At 39.5% G+C, this 16,765-nt stretch overlaps 1 protein-coding gene across 1 annotated transcript in view; it reads left to right on the top strand.

The window, feature by feature from the left end:
* The window catches only part of TOX3 (TOX high mobility group box family member 3), a 106,235-nt gene extending 91,894 nt beyond the window's left edge, over nt 1-14,341 (top strand). The window contains exons 4-7 of the mRNA XM_024125036.1: nt 2,728-2,997; nt 7,083-7,310; nt 8,998-9,078; nt 13,023-14,341. Of these exons, the coding sequence (XP_023980804.1) occupies nt 2,728-2,997; nt 7,083-7,310; nt 8,998-9,078; nt 13,023-13,751 (1,308 nt within the window). The 3' untranslated portion in view covers nt 13,752-14,341. The remainder of the gene's footprint in view (nt 1-2,727; nt 2,998-7,082; nt 7,311-8,997; nt 9,079-13,022) is intronic.
* The last annotated feature ends 2,424 nt before the right edge of the window (nt 14,342-16,765 follow it).

Below are 16,765 nucleotides of genomic sequence, written 5' to 3'. Positions count from 1 at the left end.
TACACTACCAAATGTAAAATAGATAGCTAGTGGGAAGCAGCCGCATAGCACAGGGAGATCAGCTCAGTGCTTTGTGACCACCTAGAGGGGTGGGATAGGGAGGGTGGGAGGGAGGGAGACGCGAGAGGGAGGGGATATGAGCATGTATGTACATGTATAGCTGATTCACTTTGTTATACAGCAGTAACTAACACACCATTGTAAAGCGATTATAATCCAATAAAGATGTTAAAAAACATAAAAAGAAAAGAATAAGATAGCTTAAATCCCAGGAGTCGGGGGCTGGAAGTGACATAAGCAAGAAATGGTGGAACTTTAAAAGAATGCGGAAGAGTGGACAGTCAGCTCAGATTTTTGAAGTGAAATAGCTAAGTGTGTGAAGAATGCTAATAAAAAGAAATTAGGACAAACTGATAGCGTAAAATCCAATTTTGTCATACAAGTCTGCAGAAGGATGCCTGCCAGGAGAATGTAATATTTTAGGAAGAGTGGAAGAGGATATTGTCAGTGAGACAAAGAAGAGTTGGGGTTGTCCTGATATGAGTGACACATTTCTCCAGGATTCCACAGGAATTTGATAACTCAGAAATCATTAAGATGTGGAAAATTTATATGTTTAATATTAAACCCTAGCAATTAGCCACAGACTATTTTAACTACTTGTGTCTCTTCTTTTTAGTTTTTCCTAACTAGAGTATTGTAGTTTTTGTTTCTTTTGTTTTGTGTTTTTGTAAATGGAAAAAGTTAAGATGCTCCCCTCCTTACCCGTCCAATCCAATCCAATATAATGTAACCATTGTTTATACACTTCTTTTTAAACAAAAAGGGGCTGTACTTGCAACTCGCTTTTTCACTTGCTGTATCTTGCATATCACTCTAGATTAGTGGTTCTCTAGAACTGGGAGGAGTTTTGCCCTCCAGGGCGCAATGTCTGGTGACATTTTTGATTGTCGTGACTGGTGAGGGGAGGGAGGTTGCTACTGGCATCTAGTAGGTGGAGGCCAAGGTTACTGTTAACATCCTGCAATGCAAAGGACAGCTCCCACAGCAAAGAATTATCTGGTCCAAAATGTCATTAGAGCCAAAATTGAGAATCACTTCTCTAGGTCAATACACATAAATCTAATTCATTATTTTAAAAAGCTTCATAAAACTTTGTAGTATGGTCGATCATGATTTATTCAGCTAGTTTCCTACTGATAGCTCTGGCTTCTTATTTAGTGGCATTATAATATTTAATATTAAGAAACCAAACGCTCCGAGTTACAATTCATTTGTTTCTTTAAAGAGCAAAATAAGCCTTATCAGAAAGATTCAAAAGAGGAATTCATAGGCTTGTGTATAAAACTAGATTCTGGGTCACCGTGAGTCAGGAGAATTTGGTTTCAAGAAAATCACAGACTCACTCTAAATGACAAGTCTTAAAGTAAGTCATTTGAAAAGCATGTCTTCCTTTTTTGATTCCTTGGAATTAAAAGAAGAAGAAGAAGCAACTCTAAAGCCTTTTACATGACTGCCCAAAACAGAGAAGGCTACGTTTGAAGTGACGGCAGTAACTTTCAGAGAAGCTAATTCTGATTGTCTTTACCTCCTCCTTATACATATTTTTAAAAATTCATTGGTACATTAAATCAGATGGGTTGAACCAAAGAAAACAAAGCAGGTTTAAGATGAAAAAAGTGATATCCAATCCTGAGGACATGGAATGACTTCCAAATGCCGTTGACAATGTAATTCAGAATTGGAAAGACCCTCTGGTTAACCGCAGAGGGTTTTACAGAGAGGATGCCGTGAAGCAAACAGATGCTTGCTCTGTGCTTCTCTAGCCCATCCTCTCCATATGGCATATGCATGCCTGGGAGGATAAAATAGAGAACTGATTCTCCCCTTTTGCAGAGCTGGGGAAAGGGTAATAGAACCAGAACTGTGCAGGAGAAGGATAGCAAACCAACTGGTGAGCCTGAAAGGGTTAGACCTCTGTTTCCACCCTTTCCTTGTCATCAGTTTCCTCAGTACGAAGCAAGAGGTGGCTGTTTCTCTTCCCTTGGCTAGTAGTGTTTTGTTATCACTCAGTCAAGTCATCCAGTGATAGTTCTCTGGTGCAATAGACTAGGCTGGATAATTTGGGCTTTGTGCTGTTGACCTTTCAGCTTTCTGGAATGAGTCCTTCTAATTAATAAATTAATAACTAGATAATAAATAGATAATTAATAGCTATCCTGAGATAAGTCAGATCTATCAAAATTACAAGTCAAACCTATCTAAGGAGCTGCTGACATTATAAGTTCATTGTCTTTTTTTAAATTGAGGTATAATTGACATCTAATATTATATTATATTATATATTATATATATATATAAACTATATTATATATAGTTTCAGGTGTACAATGTAACAATCGGATATTTGTATATATTGCGAAATTATCACCACAGTAAGTCTTAGTTAACATTTGTCATCATACAGTTACAAAAATGGTGTTGTTTTTTTTTTTTTTTTACTGTGAAGAGGACTTTTATGATCTTCTCTCTTAGCAACTTTCCAATACGCAATACAGTCCTGTTACCTACAGCCACCATGCTGTGTATTACATCCTTATGATGTACTTATTTTGTAACTGGCAGTTGGTACCTCTTGATCCCCTTTCCTCATTTCGTTCCCAACCCCTGTAAGCTCATTGATGTTTGGGAAAACTAAGAATTACCCCCTTGCTGTTGCCCCTTTAGGATCAGAGCCACACACAAGTTTCACAATACCGTCAGGATCCCTCCCTGATCATGAGGTCCATCATCCACATGACGGATGCTGCTCGCTCTGGGATCATGCCTTCTGCCCAGCTCACCACCATCAACCAGTCTCAGCTCAGCGCCCAGTTGGGGTTGAATTTGGGAGGTGCCAGTGTGCCCCACACGTCTCCTTCACCTCCAGCGAGCAAATCGGCGACTCCCTCCCCTTCTAGCTCCATCAATGAAGAGGATGCTGATGAATCCAACAGAGTGAGTTAACTGCCTTTAGTATATAACCTACCAGAGAATTGGGAATCACCCCATGCGCATGTCGTTGAATTTCACTCACAGTTAGTACCTTCTTTTGCTTCATGGATTTGGAGTAGCGTTTGAATTTACGGTGGTTTAATTTTTTTCTCCACTCTTTTATATTTACTTATTTTCTGTGGAAAGTGTATTCAACTGAAAATGGGAAGATCTGGCTTCTCCTATTAGTTGTAAGGCATTGAGTAAGTCACTTAACTCTTGTAGGCTTAATTTTCCTAAATCGGCAAAAGGGAAGGCTTGCACTAGACTTAACAGAAATTCTGAACTGCTCTGGTTCTAAGTTAATGTCCAGGTAGGCAAGTTTCATCTGGTTAGTTGGCTGCACTGCTGCCCCATTGGACAGTCTTGCACCTTTGATGAGGTTTATCACGTAGTAAGTTCCAATCGTTTTACATCTTTGCTTTTGTCAGGGAAACGACACATGATTCAAATATACACAGTGTGAAGTAAAAATGTAGTTGCAGGTATGACTTTTCTGAATGCCTAGAAAAGTATTCTGTTTCACTGAACTTACTTGTAGGTACACAATTACTCATTCCTCATTTATTACTTATGTGTGGTACACTTACACTGTGCTTGGCGTTTTACTTCGTTCTGGCGATACAAAGATTTCGAAGAGAATTATTGCCCCTGGGACTTCCCACTGGGAACAAATAGCAATGTTTAAAACTAGCTCCAGATGTGATTAGAGGTATAATTGATGTATCTGGTGTGCTGAGATGGTCATCGATTCTGCTTAGGAGAGTGATTTGAGGAAGCCTTTATTGAGAAGGTGATGTTTGAATTAGGTCTAAGAGGATACATAAAAGTTTGTGAGGCAGAAGAGAGAGGCCAGCATTCTGGTAGAAAGAGCCATGAAATTACATGTCTATTTGTGGGTATCATGAGTAGTGTGACATGGGGGAATAAAGAAATGAGTTGAAGAAAGAAATGGCTGAAATGTGGTAGCCTTTCCCCTGTTGGTAGTTGAGAGCTGATTAATTATGTGCATAGAGGAATGGCATAAGCAAATTTATGCTTTAGAAAGATAACTTGGGCTGTATATAGAATGTGTTATAAAGAGAGGGACCAGAGAGAAGGAGCTCAGTTAAAACGTCCTTTTGTTATGAAGTGTTTGCTTTTATTTCAGCAAAGGAAGGCATGGACAGGAGGTACCAGATTAGTGAGACATTCAAGAGCATCATCTATTAAGGTTTGGTGATCCCCTGGAATTTGAAGGAATAAAAGATACACTGGGTTTTAGTTTGAGAGCCAGCGTGGATATCAGTAAATGGTGAGGCTCAACCTAGGAAGAGAGGAGTGTTATTTTTTTTCCCCACGGGGAAGGTGAGAGTTTGACATGGTAGGGGTTGAATGTGAGTTGCTTCCATGTGAGTCTGGAACTCAGTCTGTTGGAGATGGAGCCATAGATTTGGGGGCCATCTGCACATAGATGTGAGCACATAGAAGTAATCAGGATTTCTTAGAGTGCGTAAGGGGCAAGACAAGGCCAGAACGTTGAGCATCATTTATTTTTACCTTGGGCATCATTATGTTTAAATAGAAATGGAAGAAGAGGAGCTAGAAAAGATTGCGGGTGATGAAAAGAGGAGGGAGGTTAGCTGAAAAGAGGAGAAATGTTGCAGGGGTTTTAAGAAAGAGGACTTGGTCTATCCCATTATGTTAACTCCCCACTGGACACAAGGTGGGGAAATGCACTTAGCAGCCTCTGCTCACACTCACCAGGACTTCAGTGGGATGAAGTGGAAAGTAATAAAGAAACTCGAGGGATGTGTGTAAGAGACAGCCGAGTTATAACTGGCTGTTACACGATCCAAATGGAGTCCTTTCATTTGGCTCACATTCCTGCTGATCTTAATACTTACCTCTGTATCAATCTGAAATTGTCACCTCTAAAGAGAACCTTTTATGTGACTCTTCGCTTGTTCCGTTTTAAGCCAGGGTCTAGGTTTTGTGTAAAGACAAGGAATCCAGTATATATCTCCTAAGCAACTTAGCTGAAAAAGGAAGATTAACATTACTGTTGATTATGTCTTTTGGGTAAAGCTATTTCTCCATTTTTTCACAGCCCTTTGAGTCAACTATGCAGAAGTTTCCTTAGGAGAATTAATTCTGAGCTTTTATTTACACTGTGAGATTCTTCATTTCGGGTTTATTCTTAAAAGCTAATGATGAAGCTAAGGCAAGTCATGGTTGTCCAAGAAAGATGTCAGAGGTTGTCAACACTTGAATGTTGTTTCACAAAGAATGAAATAGAACTCCTCTTATTTGGAAAAGGCTTTACTGGAAATAACTTGCGTCATGCCATTGGTCAGGGTATCGTTGGTGCAAACAGTGCCAAATTCTCTTCCAGGAAAAGAATAGAGTTGTTTGACTCAGAAAAGTCTGTGTATATATATTTTTTCATGTGGCTTACGTAATATTTTTTCATTGAAGGAAAACTTGGCTCCAGTTGAAGCTCTAATTGAAAAGACATCTGACTCCCTTGCAAGTTCAGATTCATTAACTAGATTAAACAAGTTGCACTTATTCTGAGGATTTAGAAAAAAGACTATGAGGTCTACAGAATTTTATTGCATTAATCGTGTGAGTTATGAAAGATGGCATTTTGGAGGAGAGGTGAGATCTAGCTTAACACCTGCTGAAGTGCATAAACTACTTGTATAAAGTATGGGTGTGGTTGTCACTCAGTACAAACAACAGGCCCACCAACAAGTAGGCTCTTGGTTTCCTAACACCTTGAGGGTTCAGAGCTCTCAAAGAAAAGTTGCTTATCAGTTTCCTCCCTAAGAATGCTAGTAATTGGATTAAGTTCCCAATGACCCTCTTTCAGAAAGTAATGATACTCTTGGAAAATTTGAATTAAGATTCAAGACTCAAGGCCATTAAAAGCCAATCTGTTACTACTTGAATCTATCTCTGTTGATCTTGCCCAAGGCTGGCTTTTAAAACAGATTTTGTCAAACACTTCGGCATTCTTGATGAAGTTAACGGCAAAATTATCTCCAATATAGTCATACCATAGTCTAGGGGGAGATAAAACAAGATTGATAAATCATTTCCCCTGCTTCTCTGATGAGTATGTTATATGATTGTTGAAATTAAGATGACGGTAGTAGGTGAGTATTGGAGCTCAGTGGTATATAAATTTGGGGAACTGTACCCATATCATCTCTATGGTTTCGGTTTCAGAGTTCATTGTGAATGTGTGGGAGCGTCTCTAGGCCAGTATTCTTGTGGGCAGGGTTACTTACTATATGTAATAATAAACATCGTCTTATTAGTCTTCTTTTTAGCCTTGGTGATTTTAAGTATCTACTGTTGCTGCTCTTTTACAGGTTTTTAATTTTAGGAAGAGTATCAATTTCCTTTCTAGCTCTACTTAGAGTTTTGACATTTTTACGTTTCTTGTTATCCTATTCTTTAGGAAGTTTTTATTGTTTTAGAAAATAAAAGTGACCTTTCCCTTATTGTGCAAGCTTAGGGATTAGAGCTAATTTCCATTTGAGTTTCCGGAGACCATTAGCAAAGTAATATTCTGGTAAAATAAAAGACCAAGCCTCAAAAAAATCAATTCAGACTGATCATACATATGGTATGCCTCTATGGCTAAGGGACCTTATATAAAATATCTGAATATGATCAACATCCTGAATAGTATTTAGGTTTACTTCTAAAACCTTTGAAAATGTAAAATATTTTATTTATGGGTACATGTGTAGCCCATATACATATATGGCATTACTCGGTACAGAGCGTTCTGTTTTTCATTATTCATAATTGCTATTTAGAGCATATGTTGCGAATGTATTGAAGATACTTCTGGGTCTCATTAATCAATGTTCTAAATGCTAATCTCTGCTGTCCAGTTAACTCTAAGCAAATTTACCCCTCCCCCACATTTGGTGGTGATTCATCTGTTGATGATGTTTAACAAAACCCTAAGAGAACGATTGGGGACCTGAGTAAGTCTTTCTGCATTCTCTGCAAGTACATTCTAGGCAGTGAATTTTCTTCCTGCTTTGCAGGCCATTGGAGAGAAAAGAGCTGCTCCAGATTCTGGCAAGAAGCCCAAGACTCCAAAGAAAAAGAAAAAGAAAGATCCCAATGAGCCACAGAAGCCAGTGTCAGCATATGCCCTGTTTTTCAGAGACACACAGGCTGCAATTAAAGGTCAAAACCCTAACGCAACCTTTGGAGAGGTCTCAAAAATCGTAGCATCTATGTGGGACAGCCTTGGAGAAGAACAAAAGCAGGTGAGGCAAAGATCCATCATGGTCATTGCAAGATTATTCTTTACACCTTTTCTGAGTGAATACATCCACTTAATACGATTGCTTCTCATGAAAGCCTTTCTAAGCTATGGCATTAAAAAACACAAACATATAAATCCAAACCACTCTGCAGTTATATGGATGTCTCAGTTCCCTTAAGGGTGTGTGTTCAGAACCCATTCCGAAGAGAGTTGGAGGAGATCCAGGCAGTATCCTGCAAGCATAAACTTTTGATGATAATCTTTTCATTTTAAATAATGTGGAATTTTTTTCCCCCCCTTTGTTCAAAAAAGGCACTACAAAGGGATTAGGTCCATCCTGCTTGCCTTTTTTTTTGATCATCTTTCTGAACTCTTGTGCTCTCCTGGGGGGTTTCCAAACTTTGAAGCTGACTCTGCGTGTCTCATTATTGTCATCGGGCATTTGAAATTTTATTCCAAGTTCATTTGAAAGCGTGGCTCTATGAGAGGCATTGAGAGATTAGCCATGCTGGTGGGAGACACTTCCTTAGGGTCCAGCTTCCCATCTTTCCCCGTACAAGTCCTCCACACAAATGGAGAGAAGAATGTTTTCCTTGGGGCTCAGTCCTCCCCTGGCTCCTTGCATGAAGCTCCAGTGACCATTCATAGGCGTTGATTTTCCATATCCTCACAAGAATAGACCCCTGTTAGTAATAAACCAGAGTAATTGTTTCAGGAATAAGGAGTGGAAAACCCTTGATTTTCTTTTTCTTCCTTCCTTCCTTCCTTCCTTCCTTCCTTCCTCCTTTCTCCCTCCCTCCCTCCCTCTCTCTCTCTCTCTTTCTCTTTCTTTTTCTTCCTTCCTTCCTTCCTTCCTTCCTTCCTTCCTTCCTTCTCATTCCTACCAACTGGTTACCTTGGGATGGTGCAACTGTAGAATCTGCCTGTTTGTTGGCACTGAGCTTCATGCTCTACACGGCAGACTGATTTTCTACCCTAGAAATGTAATCCTAAGGGGGCTGGCAAACTGCTGCATCTAACTTTTAAATTCTGGAGAAAAGGAGAGTTGCACTTTGGTATAACAGCCAGCCATCAGACACCACGGTTTAAGAGAAGGAAGCCCAAATGAGGTTTAATATACTGGAATATATTTATGTAACTCACTGGTCTCACTAATGGAAATCTTTCATCTTTCACCATCTCTGATTTTTTTCTTTTTTTTTCTCCAAAAGAAAACCCAGGTTGAAAGGCCTCCATCTTTTCTCTTCTGTCTTCACACACTTTCCCTATTATTGTTGGTTTTTCATCCTCTGGTTTGTTTCAGCTTAGAAATGGGTGTGAGGGAAAGAAGACATGGATGGAGAAGCTCGTTAACTTTCTATAATTTAAACCATGTGCCGCAAATTTCATCCTTGTTACCTTATTTACTGCCCGAACAGAAGGCCCTTAGCTGTTACTCTCATGAATTCTATGCTGCAACCGGAAATCTTTTTCTGTTTGCTATCGGAAACGTCAAGAGTTGTGCCCCAGTGAGGGTGGCAGGGTTTCATTTTGTTTTAATACCTGTGTGTGTGTTTCTACATTTAAAAATCAAAGCCGGGGAGACCAACTTTTTATGTGAGTTCTGTTGCGATGTAATTTGCCCAGCAGTTATTTTATGGCTGAGAATGTGTGTGCTAAAGGTGGTGCTAATTGTGGTCTTTTAATAGGTCTATAAAAGGAAAACGGAAGCCGCCAAAAAAGAATACCTGAAAGCCCTGGCTGCATATAGGGCCAGCCTCGTTTCTAAGGTAAACCCGGACAGGGGCGGCCAGTGTCTGAGAGAGTTAGGAGCCCTGGAGCATTGAAATCATAAATGCAACTCCTCTTCGAGTTGATTAAAAAAAAAAAAAAAAAAAAAGCATCTCGAACAACTCATAAACTTATTTGTTCCCATTAGAGATCACCCCAAGGATGGCATGGAAAATAAGTGTTCATTCAAGCTGATGAATCCAAATTGTTTCCAAGAGTCACTGATCTCTATATATGTGTGTTGAAGCTATTTAGACAGATTTCAAACAGCCCCTTTCTTCCCATTGGGGACTGAGATCTGTGTTAATGTCCTCTATTGAAACTGAGAAGTATGTTTGTCAGGCATTTTTGGACATCAGATCATAACTTCTCCAATGGTTGCATTATAGAGGATATAATATAATAGAGGATGTTGCATTTTTGACCAAACTGTTCCACATCATATAAATAAATAAGCCTCATGATTATTTAAAATAAAATTATGCTCCAAGTACTTTAAAAAAGACATTTATACATGTATTATACATAGAGTATACAATGGGCCCTGATGTATTATAAAATGCAACAGTAGTCCAAAGCAAATGTCACTCTGGATTATTATTACCTTGATCCAAAAGAAACATGAGCTGTTACCTTATATTTTTAACATTTAATTAACTTTGTCCTTAGCCTTCCTAGAATTTAGAGAGGCTTTGGGGAGGATAATGTGAACTAATGTTTTTGCTCGTGATGTATTTCCCCTGGCAAGCGGAGATTCCATTTCATTGTCATTGTTGTTGCCTCAGAGTACCACATAGGGCCTCAGGGCCTGGTCAGTGTTGCCAGCAGAGCCATTTAAAAAGGGTTTAGCCCTCTTTTCTCGTCTTCACCGGAATTTTAAGATCTACCGTTGGCAGCTGCTCAGAACCAGATCAAGAGAGGTACTCCTGTACCTCGTAGGTATAGCTCTTGGGACTCTTCCCACTTCATTAGAAAGAGAAAACATTCATCAGGTCCACAGCAAAAGTTTTCTCTGAGACTCTGGAAGGTGCACATTGAGAGATATACCTCTTCTGGATGGGGATTTGCACATTGGTAGAATGTGTGGGCCACAGATGTTAAGAATTGAGGTGTACTTGATGGCTAATTAGACGGAGTGACATGAATAGAGTAACAATGTGCATGTACTTCTTACGTGTATCGTTTATTCATTCATCTACCTAGAAGCAGGTATAGGTGATCTTTGTGCATTAGAGCATGAATAATTGATCATACATGGATTTAAGCCAAGAGCCAGTAACTCAAAAGGCATTCTGGAAATAGCATACATGATTGGGCTGATCAGGTCTGTGACCGACTTAGAAGGGATAACTTAAACGTTTTACATTGGATACTAAAATCCGATTCGGAAGTGTTTCCAAATGGATTGATTGATTCCATTGATTCTAAACAACTATTCAATAGGATGGAATTTTAAAAGAATAAATCCAAATTGTTTGGGGGGGGGGTGTTTTTGTTTTGTTTTTTTCATTAGGTAAGTGCAGTTGAGAGCACCCTAAATTTAAAGTCAGAGACACGACAGGCAACTAAGATAGTCCTTGAGGTATAAATTTAGAATAATTTCAAACTGAACCCAAAGTGTGAAATAGCTGCTAATATGGTGATCTCACAGGAAGCAGCATCTGACTGTACAGCCTGCTGATTAGATCACAGCTAAAGAATTGGTTCCCAATGGTTGACCAATTGAAGGCCCTCCAGCAGGTTGCCTCCACGATGGTAAGGACCGAAAATCCAATAAAACTTAAATAATTGAAAGAATCATGGAAGCAAAGATTTGGGGGCATATGATTTTGGTCCTCAAATATAAGAGCCATCATGGAAGGGAAGCCTAAGCTTGATCTCTGTGCCCTGGATGGAAGAACTCATCCAAGGAGTGAGGTTACAAGAGAGCGAGATTTCAGCCTCAACCTTAGAAATAATAAACATCACATGTGCATTTAACTTAAGTCTCTACAATCAGAGCCTGGGACTTTCCCTTAAGATGTGACTCTACTATCACTTTTAATCTTCACAACAACCAACAAAATTAATAGAAGCTTAATATTCAACCATGAGGGAGGAGACCCGGCAGGCGAGCAGGAACTCTTCACAGCCATCCACCCTTTTCCATTCTCCACTAGGGGAGCATGTCATAGGCATAATGGTGTGATTGCCCAGGTGTTTAAATATAGACTTTCCTTGTAGTTTCTTCCTTAAGACTGGCTTGGCGATTTTTTAATATTAGAGTATATAAAAATAATGTTCATGTTTATATGTAGAAGACTGTGTGTATTCTACTTTGTGGGTGATTTAATGGTTGTTTTTAAAGATAATTATGAGTATTTGCAGGTTTCTTCTTACCCAAAGGCTTCAGAACACGACCCTCCAGTAATATGCAGCGCCCCCTGAGCTTTTGTACAAAACCAGAGAACTGTCCACCGATGGACGGAGCTTTACACTGATCAGGTGTTCGAACAGAAGCCATCGGCCATGGCTTTTCCTACCTTGAGTGATTCTCCATGTAAGGTCACTCCTCAGGTTTCTTCTAATAGTAGATTTTATAAATGTGAGTAGTAAAAATCTAGAAATAAACATTCAGAATCATTAAAGAGAGTGGATGGCAGCTTGATGCTCCCAAGGTCCCCCCATACACCCCCCCCACCTACAAAAAACCCAAATTTTATGAAGAATAAGAGGCAAAAATAGTCTTTAAGAGGAATTATTCCAATCCCAGTTGCATGTAAAATAATTTATTTTTGTGGAGGTAATTATGTGTTTTTAGTACAAAATATATTAGGCAGTTTCTCTCCATGTTGAGCCCCAGGTCATTTGTTTATCTTATAACAGGTTACGCAGTCACATGAGTGCTGAACTTTCTCCCCTCATGTATGACTCCTTTGCTAAATTTTGAAAATATTTGGTAAACTAAAAATATTTCTAAAGTTGTAAAGTACTTCAATTTAGTGTCTCTAAAGAATTCAGTTATGTTTTTCTTATACTCAAGTGAGCACTGTTATAAATAACCATGGCTTTGATTATTATATACAGGGCTTTGAAGTTTTCTGGTAACAGTTGTTTTCTGGTAGTAGTAATTGTTAATTAATGAAAATAGCTAACATTTACGAAGTGCTTTCTGTAGGCCGGGCACTGTTCTAAATGCTTAATAAATATGAGTTAGTTTAATTCTCACAACCTCTATACAAGGTGAATACCATATAACACTATTTTATAGATGAGGAAACTGAGGAACAGATGAGTGAATTAACTTGCCCCAAGCCACAAAGTTGTTGAGTAGTAGAGCTAGATTTGGACTCAGGCAGTCTATACTCTGTTGTCTTTCAAAATGGCTCTTGCTGGTGACATTAGTTCAGACTTAAATGCTAAAGAATTGTTACTCTTAAATATATGTATCAGTCATCTTTTACTACAATAGCGTTGTGTAACAACCAGCCCCAAGCCCAATGACTTAAAAAGATAAGCATTTATCCCAGAAAGTGCCAGTTAACTAGCTGGGTCTTTAAATCTAGGCCAAGACTCGGCAGGATCAGCTAGTCCTGCTCGTCTGTGTGCAGTCAGCCTCAGGGGGTTGGTGCTGGACTCATACACCTACGTGGCAGTTGGCTGGCAGTGAGCTGGCTCTTGAGTGGGTAACTGGGCCACATGGCTCTCAACACGAGGTGGTAGGTTCTGAGAGACACAGACAGACAGACTTTGAAGCCTCACTTCCATCACATTCTGTTGACCAGAGCAAAGGTGCCAGGCCAGCCCAAATTCAAAGGGTGGGGAGTTCCACTCCACCTCTGGAAGGAGCTTTAAAGTCAACATGACAAAGTGCTTGGGTTCAGGGAAGCATGAATAATGGTGACCATTTTTGTCATCAATTTACAATACTAAAAATACCCCAACCTTCTCCCCCAAAATGCAGGCTGCTGCCGAATCAGCAGAAGCCCAGACCATTCGTTCTGTTCAGCAGACCCTGGCGTCCACCAATTTGACCTCCTCCCTCCTTCTCAACCCTCCGCTGTCTCAGCACGGAACAGTGTCGGCCTCCCCTCAGACTCTCCAACAATCGCTCCCTAGGTCAATCGCTCCCAAACCCTTAACCATGAGACTCCCCATGAACCAGATCGTCACTTCGGTCACCATCGCAGCCAACATGCCATCGAACATTGGGGCTCCGCTGATCAGCTCCATGGTGGGCTCGGCGTCCTCTACCCAGGTGAGCCCTTCAGTGCAGACCCAGCAGCATCAGATGCAGCTGCAGCAGCAGCAGCAGCAGCAGCAACAACAGATGCAACAGATGCAGCAGCAGCAGCTCCAGCAGCACCAGATGCATCAGCAGATCCAGCAGCAGATGCAGCAGCAGCATTTTCAGCACCACATGCAGCAGCACCTGCAGCAGCAGCAGCACCTGCAGCAGCAAATCAACCAACAGCAGCTGCAGCAGCAGCTGCAGCAGCATCTCCAGCTGCAGCAGCTGCAGCACATGCAGCATCAGTCCCAGCCTTCTCCTCGGCAGCACTCCCCTGTCACCTCCCAGATTACATCCCCCATCCCCGCCATCGGGAGCCCCCAGCCAGCCTCTCAGCAGCACCAGTCACAGATACAGTCGCAGACACAGACTCAAGTATTATCGCAGGTCAGTATTTTCTGAAGACGCACGTGGCAGGCGGATTTGCGCATCTGGAGGAGAGTGGCGTCCGAGAGTAAACCATGTGTGGCTGCAACTCGTGAGTCGGTGTTGGTTATGCAGAAATGTGTAAAAGATCACGCGGTCCTCTCAAGTGTCTATTAGATAGGCAATAAGAACTACAGTGTAGCTGAAAATCATCTTCTAGCTGACTCTAAACCATTTGTTTTTAAACAAGAAAAGCTGTGCTCTTTTATGTGATGCCTTTTTTTATTTATTCAGGCTCTACCTACAATATGTGAATCAAACCGTTTAATGAATCCTGGGACATACTGATGATTATAATAAACTGGCCTCTCTGAGTCATAGCAAATGGCCTTATTTCTCCCGAAGTGAAGAAACCACACTTCAAGGCGATTGGAACTTCCGAAGCCCTAAAAATAAAAAGCACAGTCGTAACTACCTGAAATACGAAAATCCAGTTTCATACAAACATTTGTATGACGTCAATCGTTGATGGCATTTTTTTGTCATGAAAAAAATAATGTAAATCACAGACTTTTGCCAAAGCTCTTATTTTTTTTCCTTAAATCTCTCCAGAAAAAAAAAAAAAATGCAAGTGATTAGTTTCAATTATTAACTCCTTTTCACTTTTTACCCATGACTTCTCCAAATCAAACCACAGTATATGTTGTAACAATATCTATGACCACTGTTAGCCCATTATATTCATTCCAATTAGAAGAAAAGAATGTGAATATTATATTCTGTGTTTTGAGTGACAAGTTTCGAAAATGAAAAACACTGTATTTTTAAAAGGGAAATGCACTTAAATGGAGACAGTTATTACAAAAGTTAAGATTTAAAAAAAAAAAAGAGCAAGAGTTTTTATTATGATGTAATACCGGTAGAATATTTAAAAGGCGCACCGCATCTGAATAATCAATGTAAATATTTTCTTTCAAAGTTGTAAGTTTTCATATCATGTGTTGTAAAGTTTTCATAAACGAGGCTTTAACGTAAACACTGGTGACATAAACCATTCATTGCTACGTTGCTTATTGTGTTTTTATGCTGTTTTATACTTTTTTATGAGTTATGATAGCAGCAATTAAGTTGTTTGTATTTTGCTTAACTAAAACAAAAATGCTTTTATCTTGCTATAGAATAAACACATTTCAGTAAAAACTGCAGACTGTATTTTGATGCAACAACCAGGCAACTACTGTTCACTTTTCAAAATAAAAGATGTCAAATTTCACTTTTGGTTCCTTGACTATGTAGAAGATGGGGGAAATAGGTCCCATACCAACCTGTGTTTGAGCCCAAGCATCTTCTTCCATTTTCAACTGGAAATAAGAGATTCATAGCCAAGAATGTGGATTGCATGGCCCCAAACCAGAGCCTGTAAAAAAAGACAAATAAACCGTTAGAAATAGAACCATTAGTGGAATTCCCTGGCGGCTCAGTGGTTAGGACTCCTTGCTTTCACTGCCGAGGGCGCAGGTTCGATCCCTGGTCGGGGAACTAAGAACCCGCAAGCTGCGCAGTGCGGCCAAAAAAGAAAAAAAAGGAAAAGAAATAGAACCATTAGAGACTTTTTATGATTATCATTTTGTTAAGATTCAAGGGCAAGGTAAGTATAGAGGAAAAAGCACTTGTCTTCTATTTGGGGCTTGGACTAGCTGGCACTGTGTTTTTATTGCTGTTAAAATAGATGGTGAATGCTAATTCTTAAGCCAAAATAATTATTTCAGTGCCCATTTCTTCCCCCCTTTTCCTGCTCTGTAGTGACTCCTCTTTGAGAACAGTGTGACCACTATCCCCAGTTGTCCTGCATGATTAATTACAGCATCTGTCCTGTCAGAAGCTATAATGAAGAGGTCTTGATAAAAATTGCAAATTACCACTGGCAACAGTCTTCAACTGCTTATGATAAAATGAAAATTAAAAACAGCAAGTGTCAACCCTGACCGGAATCCTAATCTGGAAAAAATTAGGGTGTGAGTAGCGGTATCCATGGCTACTGTGTGCAAGACATTCAAAAAATAATGGAATATGGATTCCTCAAAGTTGTTGTTGTATTTCAAAGAATATTTACTGTATGTTGTGGGCTATGAATAATGAATTCAGCTTTCAATATTTCATAATCTTCTCGTCCCCTGCATTATGTACAAATATTGAACAGCAAGAGATTCTAATTATAAATTTATAGATTTCTGGCTGTAGGAAAATTTATGTCTGAATTGAAGCTTTTCATAAGATGTATTAGTTGACAGGTATCAGTGTTCAAACAGTCTAAGAATGATGCCTAATCCCATCTACAAGGGAGCAATTGTATTCCACAAAGAAATGAGCTGCTTGCATCAAACCCATCAGAAGCAGAGCTGATGGTAAAAGATTTTCTGTGAATTGAAACTAACATTACATAACAATAAGAACCATTTTATATTCTGTTGTGAAACCTTTAGACAAATGTCTTCAAAATTAATTGCCAAACTACATGTGACAGTAATTGTGTATTAGTTCTGTAATTGTCATTTTGAAAACCCATGAAGTATTGCTCGGGAAAAAAAATGTCACTAGTGATAAGACTGAATTGCAAATGAAGTCTGTTTTCAACTGTTTGCAGTTAGAAGCAGGTGTTGTATCATCTATTAAATGATTTTTATAAATCTTGGGTTTTATCACATCTGATTAAATACTGCTAAGCCATTGATGGTCAATTTCAAGAAAAAAAAATAGCTTAATTACTACAGTTTAAAGCATTAATCACCAGGCAAAACTATGCCTTGAAAATGTCAGAAAGCTTGAATCATGAAAAGAATTCCCCAACCTTGTTACCATATTATTCTCAGGATCCGATAAAGCACATTATGAGTCAACTTGTATTTCACTTTGTGCACAGGATTGGTTCCTATTTCTGAGACATAAGTAAGTATGTGGTGTACTTTTACAGGTCAGAAATGAATCAGGGTAATGAAAAATAGGCACGAGCAATGTGGTATCTGATTAGCGGGGCACCTAAACGGCCTAAC

The sequence above is a fragment of the Physeter macrocephalus genome, chromosome 17 (assembly GCF_002837175.3).
Source record: "Physeter macrocephalus isolate SW-GA chromosome 17, ASM283717v5, whole genome shotgun sequence".
NCBI classification, from domain to species: Eukaryota; Metazoa; Chordata; class Mammalia; order Artiodactyla; family Physeteridae; genus Physeter; species Physeter macrocephalus.
This window is presented reverse-complemented; position numbering and strand designations above follow the sequence as displayed.